General features: G+C 37.1%; 2 protein-coding genes and 1 long non-coding RNA gene across 4 annotated transcripts; 1 reads left to right on the forward strand and 2 right to left on the reverse strand.

Annotated features, from left to right (window-relative positions):
• Window positions 1-453: 453 nt before the first annotated feature.
• On the reverse strand, window positions 454-8622 carry LOC113680624 (uncharacterized). Its single transcript, XM_089181197.1, has 4 exons — window positions 6191-8622; window positions 3893-5542; window positions 2065-2198; window positions 454-782 (listed from the first exon to the last, which is right to left on the reverse strand). The coding sequence occupies exons 2-4, from the start codon at window positions 4041-4043 to the stop codon at window positions 735-737; spliced, it is 333 nt and encodes a 110-aa protein (XP_089037323.1). The 5' UTR covers window positions 4044-5542; window positions 6191-8622; the 3' UTR covers window positions 454-734.
• A 2023-nt stretch (window positions 8623-10645) lies between these two features.
• LOC149040829 (uncharacterized) lies at window positions 10646-11961 on the forward strand. The gene is made up of 2 exons (XR_016179446.1): window positions 10646-11094; window positions 11735-11961. It is a non-coding gene; the product is annotated as an uncharacterized LOC149040829 (long non-coding RNA).
• A 4003-nt stretch (window positions 11962-15964) lies between these two features.
• Window positions 15965-18451, reverse strand: LOC149040830 (uncharacterized). 2 transcript variants are annotated; one of them, XM_089181198.1, is made up of 3 exons: window positions 18306-18451; window positions 18104-18150; window positions 15965-17018 (listed from the first exon to the last, which is right to left on the reverse strand). In XM_089181198.1, the coding sequence occupies exons 2-3, from the start codon at window positions 18124-18126 to the stop codon at window positions 16412-16414; spliced, it is 630 nt and encodes a 209-aa protein (XP_089037324.1). In that variant the 5' UTR covers window positions 18127-18150; window positions 18306-18451; the 3' UTR covers window positions 15965-16411. The 2 variants fall into 2 exon arrangements, with proteins under 2 accessions (XP_089037324.1, XP_089037325.1); XM_089181199.1 differs by lacking the exon at window positions 18306-18451 and having other exon boundaries at window positions 18104-18265.
• Window positions 18452-24604: the final 6153 nt, after the last annotated feature.

Consider the following 24604-nt stretch of genomic DNA (forward strand, 5'->3'; position numbering starts at 1 on the left):
AAATTCCTGCCAGGCTACCCTTTGGTATGGGTAATTGATGTATTTTTAGTAGGTTTTACTCTTGTCCTGGTTGTCTATATTTTGAAAAGCTAGTTTTATTATCCCTTGAAGAGCACAGTTTCGCTTTCTTTTTCTTTATTTCGTGCAATGTTTTTAGTATTTTCCTGTTAATAGGCAATGTTTGAAAAAAAATAGGGAAAAAAAAACCTGAGAGTTGTACCTCAGGATACCAAGAAGTGGTTTATGAGGACCACAGGGAAGCATATGCGACAAATTTCCAATATAACTCGGTCGCCTTGAACATTTTCATGTCCAGAATTTAAAAGTCAAAGAAAGTGTTAGAAACTAAGCCACCCACAAGAATCTTGTAGACATTGGTTAAATTAGAATCGTGACAGAACATTGAAAATGGCAAGCACTACCGCTGAGAATATGGTGACCAGTTCTGCTTCCTTTTTATACATTTCTCTGTTTATTGACGTATGGTTTTGATTCAGCCCTCATTTAAATAACACACCAGCAGTATCACCTAAAAGATAAAATTTCTTTGCATCGGTGGAAAGTAAAGTACATCCATAGCATCTTAAAGCAAGCCTTTAAGTTCACGCGCCTTAGCTTCTTGTAACATTGTCTTGTAGAAGATATTCGCAAGATCAAACATTTTCATCGCCTCCGTCCTTAATGGCTCCCCTTCTTTTATCTCCTTTTTCTGCATTCGCCTATTCTTTTATTCCTTATAACAGCCTGTTGTTTTGTTTCCATGCTTCGAATCTCTTCCAAACCTGTAAAGGGTAAATAGGAGTTTCATTAGTTTTTAAAATTCATCGTCAACGTGGCGTAAAATGCGGCTTTGTTTTTTTTTTTGCGAAAGAGTCCACACATGCCATATTTACGGCCATTATCATGGGTAATTTCTCTGTCTTTTGTACTCGGCGGTAAAGTAATATAACGCTCGGCCTTATTCTTTGTGCTTAACAGTTTCTTCGCATGCAGAGTTCACCGTCATTATCATGCGGTAGTTCCAAATGCTTTAATCCAGGGTGCACCGGGCCATTACAGGTCATTGTTTTCCAACTTCGATTTGCTTTGTTTATTCATATGTTTGACATGAACTTGATATTTAATTGTTTAAATGCAACCCATGAAATGACGAAAATATAAGTTCTCTTCGACTTTTGAATGTCTTCAAGAAAAGTTTTTCTGTAATTTTTCATTGTAACAACAGAGTAAATTGGTTCTCTTTGTACTCAGTGGCAAGGAAGTTGAAAATACGAATATAGTTCATAAATTGAGCTATGAATGATTTTAAATCGCCTCTTTAATAGGCGTTAATTCAAGGACGATCGCTCGAAGATGAAAAGCTTTGACAGAAAAATATATTATCGTGTGTTCGATCGATTCATGATGTATCTTAAACGGGTAAAAGTTACTAGATTTTTAGCATAGTGTGGAAGTTCAGCTACGGCGTAGTTTATGAACAGAACTTAATGTTCAGATGGGAGACAAAACGCGGATGTATTAGAATAAGATAAACGAGAAATAGTTGAACAATAAAAGTATTAAGAGAAGTACGGAGGTGCTGTTTTTTCAAGTTTAAAACATCGACGAAAAAGGGGGGAAGGAATGCGACAAAAACATAGATTTAACGAAGGCGAAGTGTCGATGTGAATGTAGTTCTCATACTTTTACACAGGAAAATCATTTTTTAGTCCAAGACTAGCCTTAGATTTTATTTTTGACAAAGGCACTAAATGTGACGGTTTCTAACTTGAATAACCTAAATTCATTTTTAGCGGCTATCATGAATGGAAAAAATAATAGATTCGTTAGATTACAGAGGACGGGAAATTCTGAAAAAAAAGTAGATTAGAGAGAAAGCTGACAAAACATGTTGTGCAAAAGTCTTTCCGCGTTGTGAAAGAAAACAAAACAAAAAAAAATCCTGAAAACAACAGTATAAACAACAAGAAAGCCATGCAAGGGCTAATAACAAGTGCATGACTTGAAATGGTTACTTTAAAAGCTTTCCTTCAATATTATCTAATTGAAATATGCAGATCTTACCCCTCGTTCCTTGCAACACTTGAACGATGTTATTCCACAAAAGCAAGCTAAAGTGGATTGACCCGAAAGACTTTTCTGTTTGTGACTGCCATCTCCACTTCCTAGGAACTCGTCATTCCTAGCTATTTTAAAAGCTAATGAAGGAGACGAGATTAGGAAAAGGAACGCTAAGAGGACAAATTTAGTCGAAAACATCTCAAAGTTTTCTTCCTGAAGGAAATATTTCTAGAGGAAAGTTCGATAGATATTGAATCGAAAAGACCTGAATGGTTTGTTGGTTGATCCAAAATTTTGTCCTTTTCCTTTCGTTTATATGCTTTTTAAAACTGCAGGTGCGTTCCTCTTTAAAAGGCATGGGCGGAATTTGGCTTTGATATATTTTTTCGTTTGTTTGGGAAATCTCTTACATTCCTCATAAAAACGAGTGTCTCTAAGTGTGGCCACGATACGAAACGATCTAAACTTCATCAATTGTCATTAGCAGCAGCGTTATATTATCTACCCACTACCCACTACCCCTTCCGAAGCACTTTACAGCTTTTGTACGCTGATTCAAAAGGTCAAGTAATGAATAATTACTTCCTATTGGACTGATCAAAGGACTACTGAAACAGATGAAGCATTGCATTGGGTTTCTATCTGTTGCAAAACCAAAAAAAAAAATGTTGTAAATAAACCACACACTACATCACTGTTTTTATTGACACTTCCTTAACTGAAGATGAAGGCAGATTGCAGCTGATGGGAATGTTGTGTTGAAAATGCACAAGTCAATATTATTAGTTTTGATGAACTGAAGTTACACAATTCATCAAAAAAAAAAAGAAATTTATACTAGCTTAAAAGGCAGATTTTATAGTTTTACTTAATTCTGGAACGTCACACTTCGACAGAAAAATATTCAAGAGGCATTTGAGGAAAATGTTGTTTACAATTTTTTTGCACACAAAAGAACTGCAGATGTAATAGTCCGTAAGTATTTTGGAAAGGAAGCATCATTTGATGATAGAGCAGTAAAAAAACGGACATTACCAAATAAGCTTTTGTTTCGTTCCCAATTAGAGGAGTGCATTTTCAAAAAGTTTGGCCTTTGATTTCATCCAGTTTAGCGTTTTTTTCTCAAGTGTTTGGCATCACTTAAAATTTTGAATTTCGAGAGCTCATTTAGTGAAATGTTCGGCGACGTGATCGTTAATAAATAGCATTTAGGTTGTCGAAACGGAACGGCAGAATGTTTTATCCTTAGGGGGAGTGTGTTTTTCGTTTTAAACGGGATACAGAACCTCGTAATGTCAATACTGAGTATCAAAGGTTTATGAAAACAGGAAATATTAGCTTTCCAATACTATCATTTTCTTTTCAGCACTAAGGCAGGAGGTAAGTATCTACAAATATAACATAGTAAGCGGGAGGTCGACACGACTTGACAAACTTGAATCAAATCGTCTTCTTGCCTTCGATGCGCAACGCTGAAACATGAAACCAATAATCGTCCTTATAAGCCAAAAAGAGGTAGAAGCTTTTTTCATCTTAATTCAATTTTTTCTGTATCTTAAACTAGTTGCATTTTGGAACGAGAAATTGAAAATTCTGAGCTGAAGTAAATGGCTGTGTTGTTTTCGACGTCACTGTTGTTTTTCAATATAAATGATGTCAATGTTACTTGTGCTTGCCTGACGATCACTTAAAATCTTAAGGCTGTTCTTCAATGGATTATACAGAAAAAAAAGTGTCTGCCCTAATCTATGAAAGGATACGAGTATGATTGTATGATTATAAACATAACAAATATGCACTTCAAAATATTTTGTAAACTTATATCCCTAACCTTGTGTCGTGGGGAAGAGTGGGCAGTCCAAAACGAGATTCAATTGTATTTGAACCGAGAAAACAAAGTTTTGAACATTTGATCTGTAAGTATTCCAAAAGATGAAAGTCAAGAGCAAGAACGTTAAACCATTGCATTCCCACTTTATCATTTTTAGGCGAAATTTAAATGATAGTTTGTCAAATAATGAAATTGGTTGGTTGCGTTTCTTGATAATGCGAAATTGGGTGAGTGAAAACAAAATCGTGTGATTGGGCGGTCAGGATACAATCTAATCTTGACCTAAAACTGATGCTGTGCCGTAGAGAAAGAGATTTTTTTTTCTGACCAACATTCTCTTTCAATAATAATAATATTCATAGAAGAATACCAAGCGTCTGATAAAATTTTGTTCGGTCTTGTTAACGATTTTTTAAAAAAGACTTGATCATTGGAGTAACGACCGATTATCTTAAGCCCAGGCAGTGTACACAGCATCTAAAACACTTCTAGAAAATGAAACACAATTGCTTCTTAAGTTGCTCACATATATTCATATTATGAGAAGGTGGTCGAACACAATCATTCCTTTTTTTAAGTAGTATATACTTAAGCAACCCTATCAAGTTCGTTCATGCTATCGAAGGGCTAAGTAAAAATTATGACGCTAACCGCGTTTTGAGATGCTATAGTGAAACCCAAAATTCCGAATTGCCTTCAAACGTGCTTGAAATTCGACTTTGCATGCCGCTATTTTTAATATTTCCAAGCAATCTAGCCGCTTTCCTGTGATTTAACAAAATCTCAACTTTTCGATTCCTTTTCAACCTCTCGATGTTCTGTTTTGGCGACAAGGAGCAGCTGTGTGAACCATGGGTCATGGTTCTCGTAAATAGAGGTTAAATCTTGTACGTCTTACTACCATGGCAAGCGTGACCACATCACTGAGTTCTTTTTTATAATGCGGTGTCCTACTCGAACAAAATATTATAAGGCTCTAAGATTTTTTCTCTTCAGAATCTCACATTTTATGAAGTAAGTATTAAATTTTTATAGATAGGTTCCGCTTTCGGAGATGGAAATTTTTTGGTTTTTAATAAAAGAGATGCATGAGCGAGAATGGGTAAGGAGACTTGGAAAACGACACCTTTTGCCTCGCGATGGTTTATAAAAGGCGATCGTTCTGATGTCGACGAGTTTTTTTGTCGGAAGAAACTGTGGTGCTGCGTCCGTGGGAGAGTGTAGTAGGGTAATTAAGTATTGTCAAGTGAGTTGATAACGTAAATTGGCCACCTTAAAGAGTTTCAAAGCTGACATTTCGCTGACTGCAAATTATTCAATCTCACTTTGTGAAAAGTAAGGAAAATAATAATAAAAAAAGACCAAAGCAAAAATAAAACGAGTAATAGTAAATAAATGAACAAACTGAAAACTTATATTTGAATCTTTGAATTTTGCCCACCTATTAACTATGGCCCTAAAACGTGCCACGAGAGAGTGAATAGAATATGTGATTTTTATTTTTCTTAGAAATTACATCGCTGTTTGCTACGTTAAGCTAACCGACTCTTTCCACGCTGATCAAGGCTAAGTAACTCTTTGGTTTGAAGATTTCTACAGGTCATGTTTATCCTCTCGGATGTATACGTCCCTTGCGTTGATGCTTTTCTTCTAAAATGAATTGAAATAGTTAAATGATAACATGAAAATAACTTGACCATTTAAGACCAAGTTTTAGTTTCATTTTCATAGAAAATGAACCAAAAGAAAATGACGAGGAGAAAACCAAAACACGGACAAGGCACTTTACAATCGTCTCTGCAACTTTGCTCACAGAATTCATATATTCCTTTTGCCTTTCTCCATCTTTCCCTTTCTTTCTTTCGCCTGCGGAAAATTCAGTGTCACGACCTAGTGGAGTTTTGATCTACCGTGTAGCAAGAAGGTTTGGCAAGAGCTGAATTTTTTGGATTGGCGCCATTTTGAGTATTAGGAGCATTTCTGCATGTCTGACATTTCTGTTGAGGACTTCTTCGCAAGTTTCATCGAGTTATTAGATAATCTAAAGTCCTGTTGCAATGTCTCCTTTGTGAAATTAGCATGATGGAATTTCGAATACGAACAGGAAGGCAAGAAGGTAATGTTTCTTTTTATATAAGAGTGCGAAGAATTACGTTTTCGAACAGTTGGAGCCTAACAATTCGAATCCGTTCCGAGATTAAAAAAAAAAAAGACAACAACAACAACGTGTGGGGTACTTTGTGCTTTAAGCAAGATGTAATGAGAAGGTACTTTGACGTGCATTAATTCGCCAGTTACCTGTAGATGTGACCTTCTTCTCGCAACGCGACATTTTTTCCATCCATGGATGCCGCAAGCGCGAGGAAACAGTAAGGGAACCTTCTCCGATATTTCATTGCCTGTAATACTTGATGTTACGGCTATTATAGCCAATAAAACCAGCAACCTTGCCATGTCCGTTTTGGTGAAGCTGTAATAAATTGACCGTTGATTTTGGTAAGTGATATTACCTCTCGTTTTATATCGCTTTTATCTGAAATTAGATGCTTCCTTATCGTGGATGTTATCCAAAGAGAGTGATCCATTTTGCTATCTTCGGAACTATGATCGATTTCTTAATTAGCACGATAACGTATGTTTGTGGTATCAGATGATGCATTATGCGATACACATTGAGCATTCGTCATGAAAAGCCTACCAAGAATTGAGTTAAGTTATCGTTCATCGCTCACAGACCAAAGTGGAACATCCGCGAACATTTTGCGGAAGAAAGGAACTGAAGCCTTTGCACCGTGAAAGAGGTTTTTTTCTTTACTTTTTTAATTCATTCAAGTCATCCTCTCGAAAGATTTCGCTTTTATTTCATTTTTCACTACTTTGGAGTTTTCCTATGATTTAAAACATTTCAAAAATTATTGTATTATATTGATCTTGCCAAAAAGGTTTTATTCGAAGATTCTCAGCTCACTTCTAAGAATAGCTAAACAAGAAATGATTTTCTTTTCATGATAATGTTTAGGCTTTCATCAAAAATTTTCGTTAAGTTTAAACTTTATCTACCGTGATATTACGAGCATTTCATTGGCTATATTTGTTTTTGTATCTATTTTTATCTTTAGGAATCGCCAGTTCCTTCTAAGAAACAATCTGTGTAAAATCCTCGAGATCTCGTGTGACAAACCATCTGGTCAACTTATCTAGATATCTTCCGGCCCCTATTTCTCTGGGCGGCGGTAAATCATTTATGCTCGGAGGTAGGAGTGGCAATTTTTTGATAATTTCAATCACAGAGGATAATTTCTAGTTAGTCTCTATAATACGACTTCAATAAAAGCTAAAAACTTTCGAAGAATTCAGAATTAACTGTTTGTGCGTCTGTGTGTTTGGAACGAATCAAAACATTTTTAAATAAACTAAGGATGGAGTATCAGGTCGCATAGTCTTTTTTGGCCGATTAAGACCACAGCAAAGTCGCTTATAATTGATTTTTTTAATAATCAGGTGGATAACCAGATTTTCGGTTAGCGGCATTAGTTTACGTATTCCTGTCAAACGATTTAGCAATACTCGTGACAGTGTGCGGTAAAAATTCCGTGCGCTTGCAGGGATGTTACTAATGCAAAGAATATCATAGATACTAAAAAGTTCAGGATTTGATGGTAATTTGCTTAAATATTGGTCAGTTTATATTCTCATTCCTTACTCCAAATTCTTCCTTATCCAGTTCCTATTCCTCATACCCCATTCCTCCCTTCCACTCCCAATTCCTATTCCCCATTCCCCACCCCCATTCCTAATTTTCCTGCTCGCAGGTTATTTGTTTATGCGCTTTATTTAGCAATAATTAACCCCTCTTATGGAAACTCCAAATTCGCGACGCAAACGCTTTTTGGGAGATACTTTAGTACGAAGGGAGGATGAAAGGGATTAACTGGGACATTTCGCTGATTCTTTTTCTTACTTCAGGCGGGATCAGAAGTCATTTTGAGCCAAGGAAAAAATAATCCAATTCTACCATGCTACCAGAGGAATTTGGATGCTTTTTTTCCCCTTCCGTACAAGGCTACGAGAAACATGGGAGGAAGGGCTCCTTATGGAGGTTCAGTTTCCCACAACGACCGTTAGAATATCCACCACAATTCAAACAAAATGCTGTAGCGTAACCTAACGTTCATATACTGCCAAGCTGGAATCACGCATCGGTTTTTTATACGAGTGCGCATGTACGGAATACGTGTTACTTCTGTGCAAGTCATAAGGTTAAATTAGCTGCTTCTTGTATGTGACTTTTCTTTCTTCGCTTTCGCTTGGAGAGCGAATCGATAGGATGAAAAGAAAGACAAAAAGAGAGGTACGAAGAAAGATGGAAAATCAGCTTCCCCTGTCAAAATTTCTTTGAAAACTGAATAGATATTACATGTGAACGTACATTTTGCCATAGATGGCCAAATCATGAAGAGACATGTCAAATTTGGCAAGTCGGCCACTTATTGATTCCCAAATATTCTTTATCCAATACCTCGCAGAAATAAACCAATTGTTAAGAATTTTCCTTTGGTCTCTAGACTAAACAATGTTAGTAACCGATGATTGCTTTCACACGAGTCACCGACCTGTGAAATATGATATATATATATATGTATATATGAAAAGTGTCTCTCAGTTGCCCATAATTAAACTGAATAAAAATTAAATTCTTTGTTCTTCATAAAGTCCTGATGGTAGTTCTGTCAGTCAGTATTGAGAGGTCAATTGTTCTAAAAAAACCACCTGATTCAAGGAATGAATCAGTAAAATACGATTATCACCAAGTACACCTGATGGGTAAGAAAAAACAGAAAAGTGATTTATAGTCTCACGTCACTTTTTTTTTATAAAAATGGAGAAAATAATTCACTTCTCCTGCAAAAGTATTATGCTAGACGCGTCATAGGGACGCCAAATTATATATATGCGGACACAAATGCTAAAGTGAAGATTAATTTGCCAAAAAAGTAATTATTTTTGCCATCTGGCGTTGAATGGATTTATAGTTAAATATTGTCAGAAAACTGAAAAATACTTAGTAAATAACACCAATTGAAATCCTTTTTTACGCAAAGCAAATAATCATGCCAAAGAAAAATGCGCAAGATGAAAAGTAAGCGTAAAGTCATAGAGCTCTGTCAAAGACCATTATTTTGCCCCAAGACAAATACCTTTTTTAGATTATTCTCTAGATTTCGTTGTCTGCTCCTAACAGTAACTTTGAAGAAAAATAAAGTCATAAAACTGATTTTTGAGAACTCCTGCCGAGATTTTGCGAATATGGTCGAGAACAATAGTAAATGAAAAGTTACTTTGTTGACCGTGAATACTGCGAGGATTTTAGCTTGGTGGATGCACTTTAAGATAAACCAAATTTACGAATTGACGGTAATGGTAGGCCGAATTTTGTAAAAAGTAAATGAATGAAATACCGCTAATGGAGTTCTTAAGAGTAAAGGTTAGTCATTTCAACGCTGCTGTATTTTTTCCAACCCCTTTGTAGGATCACTACGGGAAGACGCGATCCAGCAAGAAAGCCTTGAGGGGTTACGAAGCACCCACGCCACAACTGATGAGGAAAGCTTTATGTCTACAAGGAAGACCGCCTCGTTGTTCCATTTGCATGGAGCCATAAACATAATACGTAGGAAGATAAGTGAGGGTCATTTTACAATTCAACGATTTCGCTCATGAATTGAAATAAAAAATGGCATGTGCGGATGACCTCAATATAGCGTTAGATAATACAGAAAAGAACATCCGGCAAGATCCGTTGCTTTGTAATGATTATTACTTCTCTGTTTTAATGATTAAAATGGAAATAAGAGCATGAAATAGGGGGTGGCACTTTATCGCCTTACATCAGTGTGTTGGCGTCCGTTAGTTCAATTCCCATAGGGTAAACAAACTGGTTCACCTTTCCAACTGCCTGATATGAAAGCCACCTTCCACAAATGATTTGCATGCGTATGACATTGTATTCTGTAAGTATATAAAGATGAATATCTATATCCGTTAAATTCAAGTGAAATCAGCTTCCGTGACTTGTCATGAATCTAATGGTGCATTCCCGCAATCAGGCGACAGGAAAACGGCGTGTGTTTTAATAAGCGTTTGATGTATATCAAACTGAATTATCTCTATTGTTTCATTGCAAGGAAGTCCAACCAATGAGGCTTGAAGGAAGAAATTTGTCATATGAAATTTTAAGTTGCTTTCACCATGTTTTTTCATCCGCCCCCATTTAGTAATCAAAGAGTACACTATGCGTAAGGTGTTGATTAAATGTAGCGGTACTGGTAGCGAAAACGGGAACAAAGGTTTAAGGGAAAATAAATTTAAATGAAGAGTACTCACCGATTTTCGCCTAGCATTTTATTGTTTTACAATAGGTTAATCATTTTGGTTTGCATATGAAAGTTGTTCAATCAGTAATTATGTCTTAAATTTATATGGAAATTTTGACTGCTAAACAGCTGCTTGAAGCAGTGGATATGCTATGTCAAGCTTTACTGATTTTGAACTGGTCAGGTATGGCTGACACATCGTTTATGAAATAAAGTCCAGTATTTTCTTTTTACGATTCATATAATTTGCCAAACTTAACAGTACGAATATCCCAGCAGCAAAGCTTGGACCTCCGCAGCGGGACTTCTGATAAGCAAGCGTTTCTATTATGTTAATTAATGATTTAGATCGTAATTGAAATCATTTAAACAAAGTATTTTGGAGACTAAAAGATTTACGCCGCCCACAGTGAATCACATAAATTTTGCCAGGAGTACTCTAGAATTGTCTCCTAACGAAAAAAGGAGGATAAAAAGACCATTTTCTGAAGGAAACCTTCATTCTCATCGTGAGGATTCTACCGTATTCACAGTTGATTAAGAAACCTCTGGTTTGCTTGCCATAATTTTCTGAGGATACCAATCATATCAAATATGAAAGGAAAGTGTTTGTTTACCCTCGCTTGGGTGGCTTTAGTCTCAATAGCCCTGTCAGTGATGGTGGATGCCGAAGGAAAACACCAGGAAAGGATGAACATTAACGAAGGAAAGGTGCAAAGGGCTGAGGAAACTAAACGAAGTAAAACTGAACACAGCTTGTTTCCACGCGTCTGTGGATACCACTCGTGGGTTGTGTGTGGCAGAAGAAGACGATCGAGTTCAGGCAAGGTAAATTTTAACGCAACACTAGTGTGGTCTGGGAAAACTTTCACACGGATTAAACTGTTTATCAAAACCGAAACTGCTATCTGGCATCGCCTTTTGTGGCTGTCGGGTTGGGTGTTTTATTTATCGTATTTTTCATGGCGCAACTTTATGTCCACTGTGAAAATGTTCTGTTTTTTGTTCTTTTCGGCGCTTTTTTCGAGAAAACTTCTCGTAAGCGCGTTTGTCTCCAATATTTTAATATTCGTTAGTGATTGAGAACTATAATTATTATTGGTGTTACTATTATCATTTTTACTATTGTCATGATTTCCATTATCGTTAAAATCAATGCTATAGCTGTTTATATTACTGTTATAATTATTATTATTATTATTGTTATTAGTTTCATTATTATTGCTATCACTAATATCAAAAGTTTTACTACTGTGGTGGTATTTTTAGCCTTCATATCCTTCCAATGAACTTCAATTTCAATTCCATTCATCCATGCTTATTTGACGGGTGTCTGTTACAATTTTTCGTTATTACCAAATTTTACGTCATGCAGTATGAAGTTGAAAATGGTTGACTTAATTTTCTCCTTTAGTTAAAGGTTTTGCCTAATTCATTATTAATTAGCAGACTTTTGTTTCTTCTGCAGAAACGGGGTAAAGAAGCAAGCTTTAACTTGCAAGATGTATTCGAGGATTTTTGACAACTTTGACAAAATCTGGACGATGGATCAATCGGAGAAAGATTAGGGTCGAGTTATCAGAACAGACGAAATTCGTTTCAAAACAAAATTAAAAGTTAAAGTAACGCCTGAACTATTGCGAACGGAATTGGTTCTGTCACCGAAGTTAAGTCAAATAAATTCCTTAAGCTTTCTTCGAACGTCTCATGGACGACAATGCTATTTTTCTTTACGTCCACCCATCTTAAAAAAGATTGTTATCGACGAGACAACAAGAGAAGCAAATCTGGTGCATAATACCCACCCCACCCACGGCAAAACTGAATCAGAGCTCCTAAAGCCTCGGTTGAAAAAAAAAAAGGAAAAAAAAAAAAAGAAACGCAGAGGAGATAGAAACCCCAGACTCAAGCTTTCGAATTAAAACAAAGAATACGAGAGGCAGTTCGTTTTCTGATTACTAATAGAGCTCAAAAAGTCGAGCATGGGAAAAAAATGAAGAGGTCAATAAAAACAGCCTCAAATTTAGGTTCAATATGAAGAATAGCGGAACAGAACTCTAGTTCTGGCATGAAATGATCGTCTGTCGGGATGTCTGTTTAGTTCATAACCGACTGGATAACACATTGAGAAACGATTACACTGTTATTTGCAACAAGAAATACTCAATCAACACCGTTTGAGTTCTGTTTGTTGCATAAGCTTCAAAAAGCTTAAACGAGGAAGTGCAAATTAATCTAGAAAAACGTGTGAACTAAAATATTTCTTAATCATGTTGCAAATTCTGTCCGCTTTGAAGTACTCTTAGCGGGCTTTGTTCGAGTCATTTATTGAAGAGCGGCTTGGTGTATTTCTTTTGGATTCATGCACCTTAAAAGGTACAGCTCGAATATGTTACCAGACGAGGTGGACACCTCCGCTGTTGGACTTTTGATGCGAAAGCATGCTAATTTGACTCATAATTCAAATAATTTCAACATGTTTTTAGACATTAGAAGATATATTCAGTTCTAATTGAGAACACACAAATTTAGCCTCGAGTTCCCTAAAACTGTCCGTTTTTTGTCCGTTTTTTGTCCGTTTTTTAAGTAATCGCAAGGAAGATGAGAGGCAAATATTATCTTTTACTCTCCATTGTAGTTTTATTTTTTTTTCCACCTTGTCAGTGACGGCGGATGGTAATGAAAAACACAAAGAGGAGGCCATGGGGCAAAACCTTGCCGCCGATGGGGCAGGTCGAATTAACACGGCGTTGTAACGTAAGGCATGCACGAGAGTATTAAATTTGGGCTTCCGCGCGCCAATTTCCCGCGCAAAATGTCCAAGGATAAGACAAGCACTGTCTCACATAATAAGCGGAAGGAACTTAAGAGGCTGTCCGCGTAAGAACGGATAAGGCAAATTTCGGCCCTGCACCGATTTCCCTAAGTTTTTCACTGGAAATTACAATATTATCCCATGTACAAATATCACATTTATTTTGATCAATTTCATTCTTTTTATTTTTTACGAGACAATTTTAAAGGTCACCCCAAAACTGCTCAATTTGTCTTCTGTGACCCCTATAATTAAGCTATAAATATCGAGCGCTGCCAAATCCTTATTTCCCAATCTAGAAAGCTGATTATTTTACATATTTAAGAATGACTTTATTTCAATACTTCAAAGGTGAAACAAGTCTATTGCATGTAATTAAACCAGTGAAAACTATTTTAAAATTGGCGCCTGTTATTTTGTAGCCATGCCTTTAATGTCAAAACAAAAAAATCATAAGCCTACCGTGACCGTGAATCATGTTGACCCTCACTCTATAGCATGTACGAGCATTTACAAAAGAGATTTTCTCTATTGGCTCCTCGAAATTTTCTCAATGATTTATGCCTTTAACTTAAATTACTAAATTCGCTTACATACTTTTGGAAACGTTTTTTAAATTAAATATACCAATTTCTATCGGTTGCATAATTTCTCGATTTCTTCTGGGAGATTTTCATACTCTCGATGGAAACATCATCATATCATGATATAAATGCCGAACTAAATGTTTCTTTAATTTGAGTTCACTAGCCGTGAGACAATCTTTTAATGTTGGTATTGCGTGACTAGGCTAGTTCACGGCAGTCCACAGTCACGCTTAAAAATCTCCACGGCGTTAATCATGAGAACCAACTATCTCACAAGCTAAAAAACTTTAACAAATAGTAAGACGAAATTTTTCCCCAAGTACGGGTGAATTATTTTCCTGAAGAAAAACGGCAAAAGAGGTCTGAAAAGATTATGCACAAGATAAAAACACTTGCGCGAAATGAACAACTTGGTTGTCAAAAAAAACTGGATTCCCCTAGCGCATTGTGTTCAAAGGAAATGGCTCTTGAAATTTTACGTAAAGCTGTAAAGAAAGGTTACAACAGATGAGTTTCACATTTATAGGAACACTTCTTTGAACGGCTAAATATTGTTACGGAAACTATTTTTGACTCGTATTATAACACGAACGCATGAAGCTAATTTGCATATAGAAACTATTAACGAAGTATTTTTCCGAAAAAATTTGAGCCATTTCGTGAAAAAATGGCCGAAACGATGAATGTGGCACATTGGAGATGATTTAAAATAATTATTTCTACAAAATCCATCGCTGTTAAAAGCAATCACAATGATAAATCAGACATTAGAAGAATAAACATTACGTTTCTGGAAAAACATTTTTCGGCCAAATTATATTGACCTTGTACGAGGCGTTCTAAGTTGCAGTGTTTACCGTTACATTAGGGACTTTAAGAACTGAGAACGCGGTGGTCTGGAAAACGTGAGGACCGAGAGTGGGGCTGGGGCGAGCACCGCGTTCTAAGCGCGGGAAATATGTAGTTAAGATCAACAACGCGATCATTTAGCCTAATAGTTATGGTCTGGAAAACAGTGAAAACGCTTTTCGCCTTTCCCTATAAGAATGACTCAAAACTCATTTAAGACTTTACAGGAAGCTTTGCTCCTTTCTCTGGAAGAAAAGCTAATAGATGACGAAGAATTTGCCGTGCTGTATGAAGAATTCACTCCCCAAAACCTTCCGTTTCGCCACTGGGATTATGAAAAATTTTCCCTCGAAAAAAAAGACCCCGCAGAGTGTAAGGCAGACTTCAGATTTGAAAAGAGTGACATCTCATTGTTGGTGGATGTTTTACAGATGCCTGATACCTTCACATGCCCGAATGGTACCGTTCGTGATTCAACAGAAGGACTTTGTGTTATACTAAAGCGTTTTAGCTATCCATGTAGGTTGTCTGATATGATTTCTACTTTTGGTCGATCAGTACCCGAGCTCAGCATGATTAGCAACGAAGTTACTGAATGGATGTACAATGCTCATGGCCACAGGATTACCGAATAGAATCATTTCATTATGTCTCCTAACCTACTGCAAACTTACTCTGTAGCAATTCATGACAAAGGTGCCGCCTTGGACAACTGTTTCGGCTTTGTTGATGGAACAGTTCGTCCCATATCAAAACCAGGAGTCAATCAAAGAGCTGTTTATAATGGCCACAAGCGTGTTCACGCTCTTAAATTTCAATCCTTTGCCCTACCAAATGGATTGATTGGCAATCTGTTTAGACCAGTAGGTAACGGTATATTCATTCATTTTTTATAGTGGGATAGTGCCGTAGCTGTTTTCACTTGGATAGACATTTTTATCACTTATGTGAAGTTAAAAGTTAGATTGATTTCTTTTCTCAAAAGGTTAAGCTAACCTTTCTTGATGACTTCCTCCCGGTCTCTCAAATCAGAGGTATTTTCAGTAGCTCCCACTCCCAATTTTTATTAGAGGAACTAGTTTTCCTGTCACCACAGACCAATAAATTCTAAACTCTGACTTACAGGCCATAAGTACCTGGACTGCAAGAATAATAGCCAGCCAATCCTATGTTGTTTTTGGCCTACTCACTTACTAAGCTAATCAATGGTCTACATAGGTAACAGTTTGTCAGCCAGCCAATGTGTAACTGATTGTGGTTCAAAAATTATTTTTTTTGCCCTTGTTCAGAGGGACGAATGAATGATGCAAGAATGCTGGACACATCTGGCCTTTATGTTGACCTGGCACAGTTCGCCTTTTCTCCTGCTGGACAAGAGATGTGTATCTACGGGGATCTGGCATATCCTCTACGTACCCATCTGCAGTGCCCCTTCAGACATGGGATGTTAAAAAGACAAATGGAAGAGTTTAATGCATCTATGAGTTCTGTACGCACAAGTGTGGATGGTTGTTTGGAGACCTTATAAATTATTTCAAGTTTCTCGACTACAAAAAAAATCTCAAAATTGGCCTTAGTCATGTAGGAAAAATGTACATTGTTTGTGCACTTTTGCGGAATGCTTTAACATGTCTTTACCGCAATACGACTGCTGACTACTTTGGCCTTGATCCACCACCACTAATCGATTACTTTAGCTAAAATACTGTAACAAAAACACCTGTCAATGCCTAAGTTTGCATAAAATCTTGCATAAAATCCTGATTGAACAGTCTGTGGGAATGTTACGACAAGCAGATCTAAACAAAGGGGTGGCAAATAACACTTTGAGTTCAACATTTTGTGAAAATCTAAATCTTAAACATGTAAACATTGAGAAATAAAAATTTAATGTCTACTTGTTAAGCATTTTACTCATGACGCCCATGACCTGCTGCATTATGAGCATTTGTTGCTGCTGGAATTGTTGCTGTTGCTGTTGATTTTGCAGTTGTTGCTGCTGGAACTGTTGCTGTTGTTGCTGGAACTGTTGCTGTTGTTGCTGATTTTGCAGTTGTTGCTGGTGCATTAGCTTCAGCATATCAGCCTGTTGTTGTTGCACTTGAAGTTGTTGTTCCTGTCTTCCCTTTTCCAGCTCAAGTTCCTTTTCTCTAATTTCTGCAGACTTCTGTGCTCTTTCCTTTAGAAACTCCATGGCATCTCCAGTTTTTCTTCTTGTTCGTTTTGGTTTGTCCTCACCCTCTTTGCCTCCCTCTGAAGCACTTTTTTTGCTTTGGGAAAGCCTTTCCATAGCTTTCATTCTTGCATCTTCTGCTTTACCTTTGTCAGCTTTATCCTTACTACATGTATCTGTGGGAGAACTCTCTTCAAGTGCAATAATTTGCTGTATTAGGTCATCTAATTCACTTGGCTCATCTGGGGATATTCCTGATGCTCTTTCTTCAGCTCTGATTTTTTTCTTGTACTTGTTTACCAAGACATTAATGTGGTCCCGGATGGCTCTGTGGTCAACATTAAATTGTGGGGAATCACATTTGTTTAGAACATCTACAATTTTCTTCCAAGTTTCACTGCACTGGGAAGTCCCCTTTTTGTATACATAGGGATTTTGAAACACTACTTCTCTGCACAGTATAATATTGTGCTGTTCAGTCCATTACATTACATTGCTATGTGAAAATAAAAACAAAGAGAATATAAGAATAAAATTCACTCCAAAAAACCCTTTCTTTTGAATTGAAACTAAATGTTATTAATCTCAAAGCTAATTTTCATGCTTATTCAAAAAAGTGAGATTTTTCTTTAATGACATCTAAAGCTCACAAATCTAAAGAGCGGCCTTGCTGAGTGAGGGAGACCTCACCCATAACTTTACACTTTCAGGATTAACAGCAGTGGAACAATGCATTCAAAACCTGACCAAAGATTCACATTATCAAAACTTCATATGAGATAGGCAACAACATCTAACCTCAAATAAAATCTCTTTTTAGTTCTGATTTTTCTTGGTTTGTTTTCAGTTCAGAGTATTATCTAAAACTTGGCTCGTTAGTAACGATTTCAAAGAAAAAAAAATGGAAATAACACAATGGCAGAAATGTCAGTCTTACCTTTTGAAATGCTACGCTTTATGACAGTGGTCAAGGTAAAGAACTAATTAAACTTATGTTTCCTCTTATAGTCAGTATAGCGGGCGATTTTTGAAAGTTAGCTTTAATAGACTCTGTCTAGTTGAGTTTTAATCACACTCAATATCAGGAAATTCAACTTCAGATCATCATGAATTATCAAGCCTGGATCTGGTAGAGACTCAACTGATAAACAGAAAAGTCTTAGATAAATTATTTATGAAGGTAAAATCGATCATGCGTTGATGGAAAAACCGATAAAGCTTTATTCTGATATTTCACATCGGAGCTCTTTGGATTAATCAAAACAAAACGAAGACCAAGTAGTATGATAAGACGCCTGATAACTAAATTGTATCATGCATGAGAATAGCCGCACGAATGTAGTAATAAATTCCTTTAACTGTGAAAGAAAATGAGACTTTGGGAAATATTTCAAGGATAATTAGATGACTTACTTTGAAGATCTGCTAGACGCCATTCACTTCACCACGAGCTTGCTCACCTTGAGGGAAGAAAACGTTTTAAACCATTCAACTTTGGTCCTTTTAGTTTCAAAAATGATGCCTAACCCATGAAGAGGCAATAAATTTTAAATTCCAATTGACAGAATAGTTGTGATAGACGGTTAATTATAATGTTTTGCTTTAAACAACTCACGTTTTCCAGACAACGTCAAATCTCTTCAGGCCGCGTTCTCGAGTTCGGGAGAAAACGCCACGCGCATGCGCTCTTCATCCGAAATTGGAAAAATCACTTCCGGTCGCGTCTCCGACCCACCGCGTCCTCGGTTCTTAAAGTCCCTATTGCTACTTCGGCGAAACACTTCTCCGTTGCTAATACGTCCATGGATAGCGTGGTAAATGTCACTTTAAACCTTGCTAGGTGCTCAAATACCATCCTTAATAGAATTATATGGTATTAAAAGAGAAAGGAAGATGAAAAATCAGTATAGAGAGAAAATAATTTACATTTACCATCTGCTAAGGTGAGTTGAATCTTGGAAATGTTATCGCGTGACAGCACTCATTTCTCTAAACTACGGCGGAATCCAAGCAAATGCGTAAAATAGAAGTAAAAAAACAACTCTTCCGCCGCCAGAAATCCTAAAATTAAACAGTTTTATATTGTTGCCATGAATGATGATGAATTCAGGTGAAAATTAGCCTCAGATAGTGTCCATTTAGTACTTTGCTGGGCTGCGTGTATTTCGTTACATTCCAACGGACGTTACGGGTCAGCGCTTACAGGGGTCAGCGGACGTAAAAATAGAAACAACCAGGCAATCATGGCGGATACCTGTTCTTTGTCAAAAGAGGGTCTCCTGGACTGCGGATCCTCACGTGGTCGCACGGAGACAGTTTTTCTGTATGAATGTCGAGATGATGTAACTACACATCTAAAAAATTGTTTTTTGTCGCGTGCAAACCTGAAAGAATACGAGGTCATCCTGCAAAGGGCTGGCCTCGACCGTTTGTCTCATGAAGAAGTGAAAACATTACGCGTTTGTGCTAACCATCGCTATGGTATGGGCAAGTACTGGAGGCCCTCAAAGCTGTGTCAGTATCCAGGGTACAAAGGACCACCAACCAGCGTCAAAAGTAGTGACGAGATCAACACTGCCATGACCAAGGAGGTGTCTCAGTTGTTTGATATATCTGTGCCGATAGACTCACGTAAGAATAGGATGGTATTTGAGCGCCTAGCAAGGTTTAAAGTGACATTTAACAAACTATCCATGGACGTATTGGCAACAGAGAAGTGTTTCGCCGAAGTAGCATCAAAACGGTAAACACTGCAACTTTGAACGCCTCGTACAAGGTCAATATACTGTGGCCGAAAAATGTTTTTCCAAAAATTCAAATTCATTTTTAAAATTATCTCCAACGCTCCATCTATATATGTTATTTGCCGGCTGGGAGGTCCGTATGGTGAAAAACTGTGACCGAGGTCTTGAAAATACTGCCCGAGGCCGTAGGCCGAGGGCAGCATTTTTAAGACCGAGGTCACAGTTTTTCACCATACGGACCGACCTTTAGCCGGTAAATAACATATTTATTGTTTTTTAAACTTGACGAAATTCTTTCCGAAAGAACCCGAATGATTTAGGGCAGTAAATACGGCAAGATCTTCCATAAACTGAACAATTTTTGAGTGAGTAAATGGCAGTTAAAATAGCGGTGATGCAAATTAAAGAGAGATGCCTCAGCGAAACATTTTCATTTCCGTAACGATAAAGATGATTTAAAAGGCTTCCAAACAAACTTTGAAACATTGTTTTTACAAGTATCTGCCACAATCTGACACCTGTCAATTAGAGAGCGCGCAAGAAAAAAAAAGCGTAGGAACATTTGAAAAACATCAGAGCTAGTTTGACAAGGGCTGTCACGACAATGTCTTCTTCAAAATCAGTCAGTGATCTAACGGAAAGTATTATTCACTCTCATCGACCATTCATTCATGTACGAAGATTTACCTCTGTTCATTAAGTAAACGGCGAGGAAAGTAATTGTGAGTAAATTCAATTTTTTTTATTTTGAAGTTGTGAGAGTTTGCTCGTTTGTTTGCTGCAACGGCGTGTGTGACTCTGGTATTTCCTTCACAAAAATAAATTCGAACGGCACACTCCAACGAGACACAAGGGAATTTAATGCGGCCTTTACTCCAAAAATTCCTTCAATTTCTGTTGTGCAATTTACGGTACAAATGTCTAAATTGAACGGAATTGGAAAGACTCACTGGGAGCGTATATTTGTTGTAGAACTTAAATTAAAACTTCGCTCGCTCTTCCACTATGAACAAATTGCTCGAGAAAATTCAGATATTAAATGAATGAAAGTTCCATCGTTCAGTTTAACTGTAACCAAATACTTCACGTTTTAACTTTCTATGTACTTTTTGTGAACGATTAAAATTAATTGCAGACGGTTTTTAGGCCGCTTGTCAACCAACGTAATGACACTATTGTTTATTCAAATTCATTCTGAAACCAATATTTTTCTGTCAACCAAAGTGATTTGATAGAGAGAAAAGAGAGGATTCATAAGTTATTTATCGGCTTGAAGTAGTGACCGATGTGTTTGCTTAAAAATACTGCCCAGCGGGCAAAACGAGGTATATTTATGAAAAAATGACAACGAAATTTGAAATGTACTCGGCGACTCAAGAAAGCGTTACTGTGGCCCGTGGGCAGAGATAGGAAAATACTGACCGGGTAAAGAACCAATCAGATTGCAGGATTCGTTACCGTGCCCTCTAAAAAAACAATAAATATATGTTATTTGCCGGCTGGGAGGTCCGTATGGTGAAAAACTGTGACCGAGGTCTTGAAAATACTGCCCGAGGCCGTAGGCCGAGGGCAGCATTTTCAAGACCGAGGTCACAGTTTTTCACCATACGGACCGACCCTTAGCCGGTAAATAACATATTTATTGTTTTTAAACTTGACGAAATTCTTTCCGAAAGAACCCGAATGACTTATGGCCGTAAATACGGCAAGATCTTCCATAAACTGAACAATTTTTGAGTGAGTAAATGGTAGTTAAAATAGAGGTGATGCAAATTTAAGAGAGATGCCTCAGCGAAACATTTTCATTTCCGTAAAGATAAAGGTGATTTAAAAGGCTTCCAAACAAACTTTGAAACATTATTTTTACAAGTATCTGTCGCAATCTGACACCTGTCAATTAGAGAACGCGCAAGAAAAAAAAATCGTAGGAACATTTGAAAACCAACAGAACTAGTTTGGCAAGGACTGTCACGACAATGTTTTCTTAAAAATCAGTTAATGATCTAACGAAAAGTATTATTTACTCTCATCGACCATTCATTCATGTGCGAAGATTTACCTCTGTTCATTAAGTAAACGGCGAGGAAAGTAATTGTGAGTAAATTCATTTTTTTATTTTGAAGTTGTGGGAGTTTGCTCGTTTGTTTGCTGTAATGGCGTGTTTAACTCTGATCTTTCCTTCACAAAAACTAAATTCGAACGGCACACTCCAACGAGACACAAGGGAACTTAATGCAGCCTTTTCTCAATTCCTTCAATTTCTGTTGTGCAATTTAAGGTACAATTGTCCAAATTGAACGGAATTGGAAAAACTCACCAGGAGCGTATATTTGTTGTAGAACTTAAATTAAAACTTCGCTCGCTTTTTTTTACTATGAACAAATTGCTCGAGAAAATTCAGATAGTAAATGAATGAAAGTTCCATCGTTCAGTTTAACTGTAACCAAATACCTCACGTTTCAACTTTCTGGGTACTTTTTGTGAACGATTAAAATTAATTGCAGACGGTTTTTAGGCCGCTTGTCAACCAACGTAATGACACTATTGTTTATACAAATTCATTCTGAAACCAATATTTTTCTGTCAACCAAAGTGATTTGATAGAGAGAAAAGGGAGGATTCATAGGTTATTTATCGGCTTGAGGTAGTGACCGACGTGTTTGCTTAAAAATACTGCCCAGCCGGAAAACGAGGTATATTTATGAAAAATGACAACGAAAGTTGGGATGTACTCGGCGACTCACGAAAGCGTTACCGTGGCCCGTGGGCAGAGATAGGAAAATACTGACCGGGTAAAGAACCAATCAGATTGCAAGATTCGTTACCGTGCCCTCTAAAAAAACAATAAAATTTGATATGCAATATTTGAAAATTTATTTTTCATTCGCTTCCGTAGTTTTTCGATGTTTATCGAATAATATTGCATTAAAAGGCCTTTTTCTTCATAACCGCGTAGTTTTCTCATTATTTTGTGTTGCGATAGTGATTTTTGAATCGGTTTTTGAAAGGGCATATTTTGGGACAGATTTTGCTGCTAGCAGACGTAACAAGTTCGCGGCTCGATATTTTTGGTTTAAAACGAAACTGAAGCAAAAGAAATTCATTTTTAAATACTATTAGGTAACCTCTACTTGGAAGATAAAAATCGGCCGATTTTAATTTTTAGCCAGATATCATCGGTTGTTTCTTAGGCGCAGGGCCTCTTAAAACGTTCATAGAAATATGTAAAAGGAAAAAAAAAAGCGGTCGTCAGTGCACAAGGTTTACTGAATCTTACGACAGTGGTTTCGCGATCCTCTAAGGTCACCATTCAGGTTGAACTAGTCTAGACTCAAGAAAATCACATCATGTTCCAGTATTTTTGTGGGATCACATTGTTCTTGTTCATTGTTCGGGGAAAGGAGGTGGCCTGATCTGTCGTCGTAAAAAGAGTTCGTATATAACGGAGAAAGTACAGAAAATCTACTGCCAATTAACTCTCAGTGAAGGGGTTTCATATGAATACTACAGAGCCTAAGGGAGGAATAAGTTAAATTTTATCGGGACAACAACCAAAATCCCCCACTACCACACCCTCCCTGGCGATAAATAATGGTACCTTAAATGGGTTGCTCGCGTAAAGAAAATACTCATTGGCCACAAATTTACTGATGCATGAACCATAATTGTCTTTTCCCTAGTTTATGAAAGAAATCACTTTAAAAGTGTTGCCATTTGTGGGTACATTGCACTGCTGAGAGCCAACAAAATTGCTAATATAATTAGTGATTTCAAATTGGATCTAGTAGATCCTTTTTTTAAACATGGCTGTGCCTGAAAAGGACTGGAAACAATTAAATTTAAGAGTTAGATGGAGTTTGTACTCCACAAAGACTACTAAATTGCGAGGTTTAGACTCCAACGCCGATTATATGGCTAACGTTGGAAGGCAACTATTTTCTTCCGCTAGGTGCCACAATATCCGAATTTTTGGGTCCTTCGATCTCTCATGGCTCTTAGTTGCCTGAAGAGTTGCCTGTGTACCTCAAGGGTCGGTGCTGGGTCCTACCCTGTTTTCCATCTTCTGTAATGATCTGCCCAATATTACTGAGGGAATAGATGGTGACCCACAGCTTCACATGTACGCAGACGATACCACCGTCTATGTCTCAGCTCCGACCTATGATCTGGTGGCCTCCAAGTTGAATGAAGTACTAGCAAGGCTATATACATGGTGTTGCGAGAACTGTCTCACTCCACATCCCACCAAGACGGAATGTATATTGCTTGGTGGACGCGGAAAATTTACTGGGCCAAAACAAGCTATTAAGATGGGTGATTATGTTGTCGGGGAGGTTGTTTCTGCAAGATGCCTAGGTGTTCAGATAGATAATGCTCTTAAATGGGATCATCATGTACCGGAATTAGCTAAGTCATATACGCAGAAGTTGAATTTACTTAAATCCTCGTATTTCCTTCCTATACAGGCAAGAATTGATTTCTATTTTAAGGTTATTCTGCCGTCTGTGACATATGGTATGTTAGTTTGGGGCTCTTGTGGTCGAGTATTTTTCTCAAGCTTAGAATCTATACATGTTAGAGCGGCGAAAATAATATTTAACTTGGATTGGTGTACTCCAAGCAAGGAGGTTCTTGCCACAGTAAAATGGAATACCTTAGAGATTATGTATGAGAAACGATTACTAATCTTAGCGCATCAGGCTTATTATAATCTTTTGCCACATCCTATGAGCCGTCACTTTGAAAAGTATGTAAGTAGCTACGACTTCAGGAGGAAAATGACATTTAAGTTACCTAGACCTAAGACCGATATGGTCAAGAAATCATGCTCATACAAGTCAATTACTCGGTGGAACGCTCTGGAAAATCAAATGAGATCAATTCAAGACGTTGACGCTTTTAAAAAGTCACTCAAGTGTATTTTTAAGCCACGTATGTTATAATGATGTACTATGTAGAATTTTTATTGTTGAAAATATGTAGAAATCTTACATTAGTCTTCTTATAATTAGTTAGGAATTTAGTTTTATTGGATTTAGTTAGGAATTTAGTTTTATTGTCCGTACACGACCACATCAGCTTTTGCTGAATTTTTTATCGTGTTTAAATAAATGCTGTTGTTGTTGTTGTTGTTGTTGAAGAGTGATAATCCACTCATGTGGTATCAACT

The sequence above is a fragment of the Pocillopora damicornis genome, chromosome 8 (genome assembly GCF_964200805.1).
Source record: "Pocillopora damicornis chromosome 8, jaPocDami1.2, whole genome shotgun sequence".
Taxonomy (NCBI): domain Eukaryota; kingdom Metazoa; phylum Cnidaria; class Anthozoa; order Scleractinia; family Pocilloporidae; genus Pocillopora; species Pocillopora damicornis.

Coding starts and splice junctions, on each gene's coding strand:
- LOC113680624 (XM_089181197.1), bottom strand. CDS start 4,043: ATGATAAAGTGGGAATGCAATGGTTTAACGTTCTTGCTCTTGACTTTC. Junction 2,199..3,892: donor ACTCTTCCCCACGACACAAG/GTTAGGGATATA, acceptor CTCCTTCATTAG/CTTTTAAAATAGCTAGGAAT. Junction 783..2,064: donor AGTGTTGCAAGGAACGAGGG/GTAAGATCTGCA, acceptor TACCCTTTACAG/GTTTGGAAGAGATTCGAAGC.
- LOC149040830 (XM_089181198.1), bottom strand. CDS start 18,126: ATGGCGTCTAGCAGATCTTCAAA. Junction 17,019..18,103: donor GCGTCTAGCAGATCTTCAAA/GTAAGTCATCTA, acceptor TGTTGACCACAG/AGCCATCCGGGACCACATTA.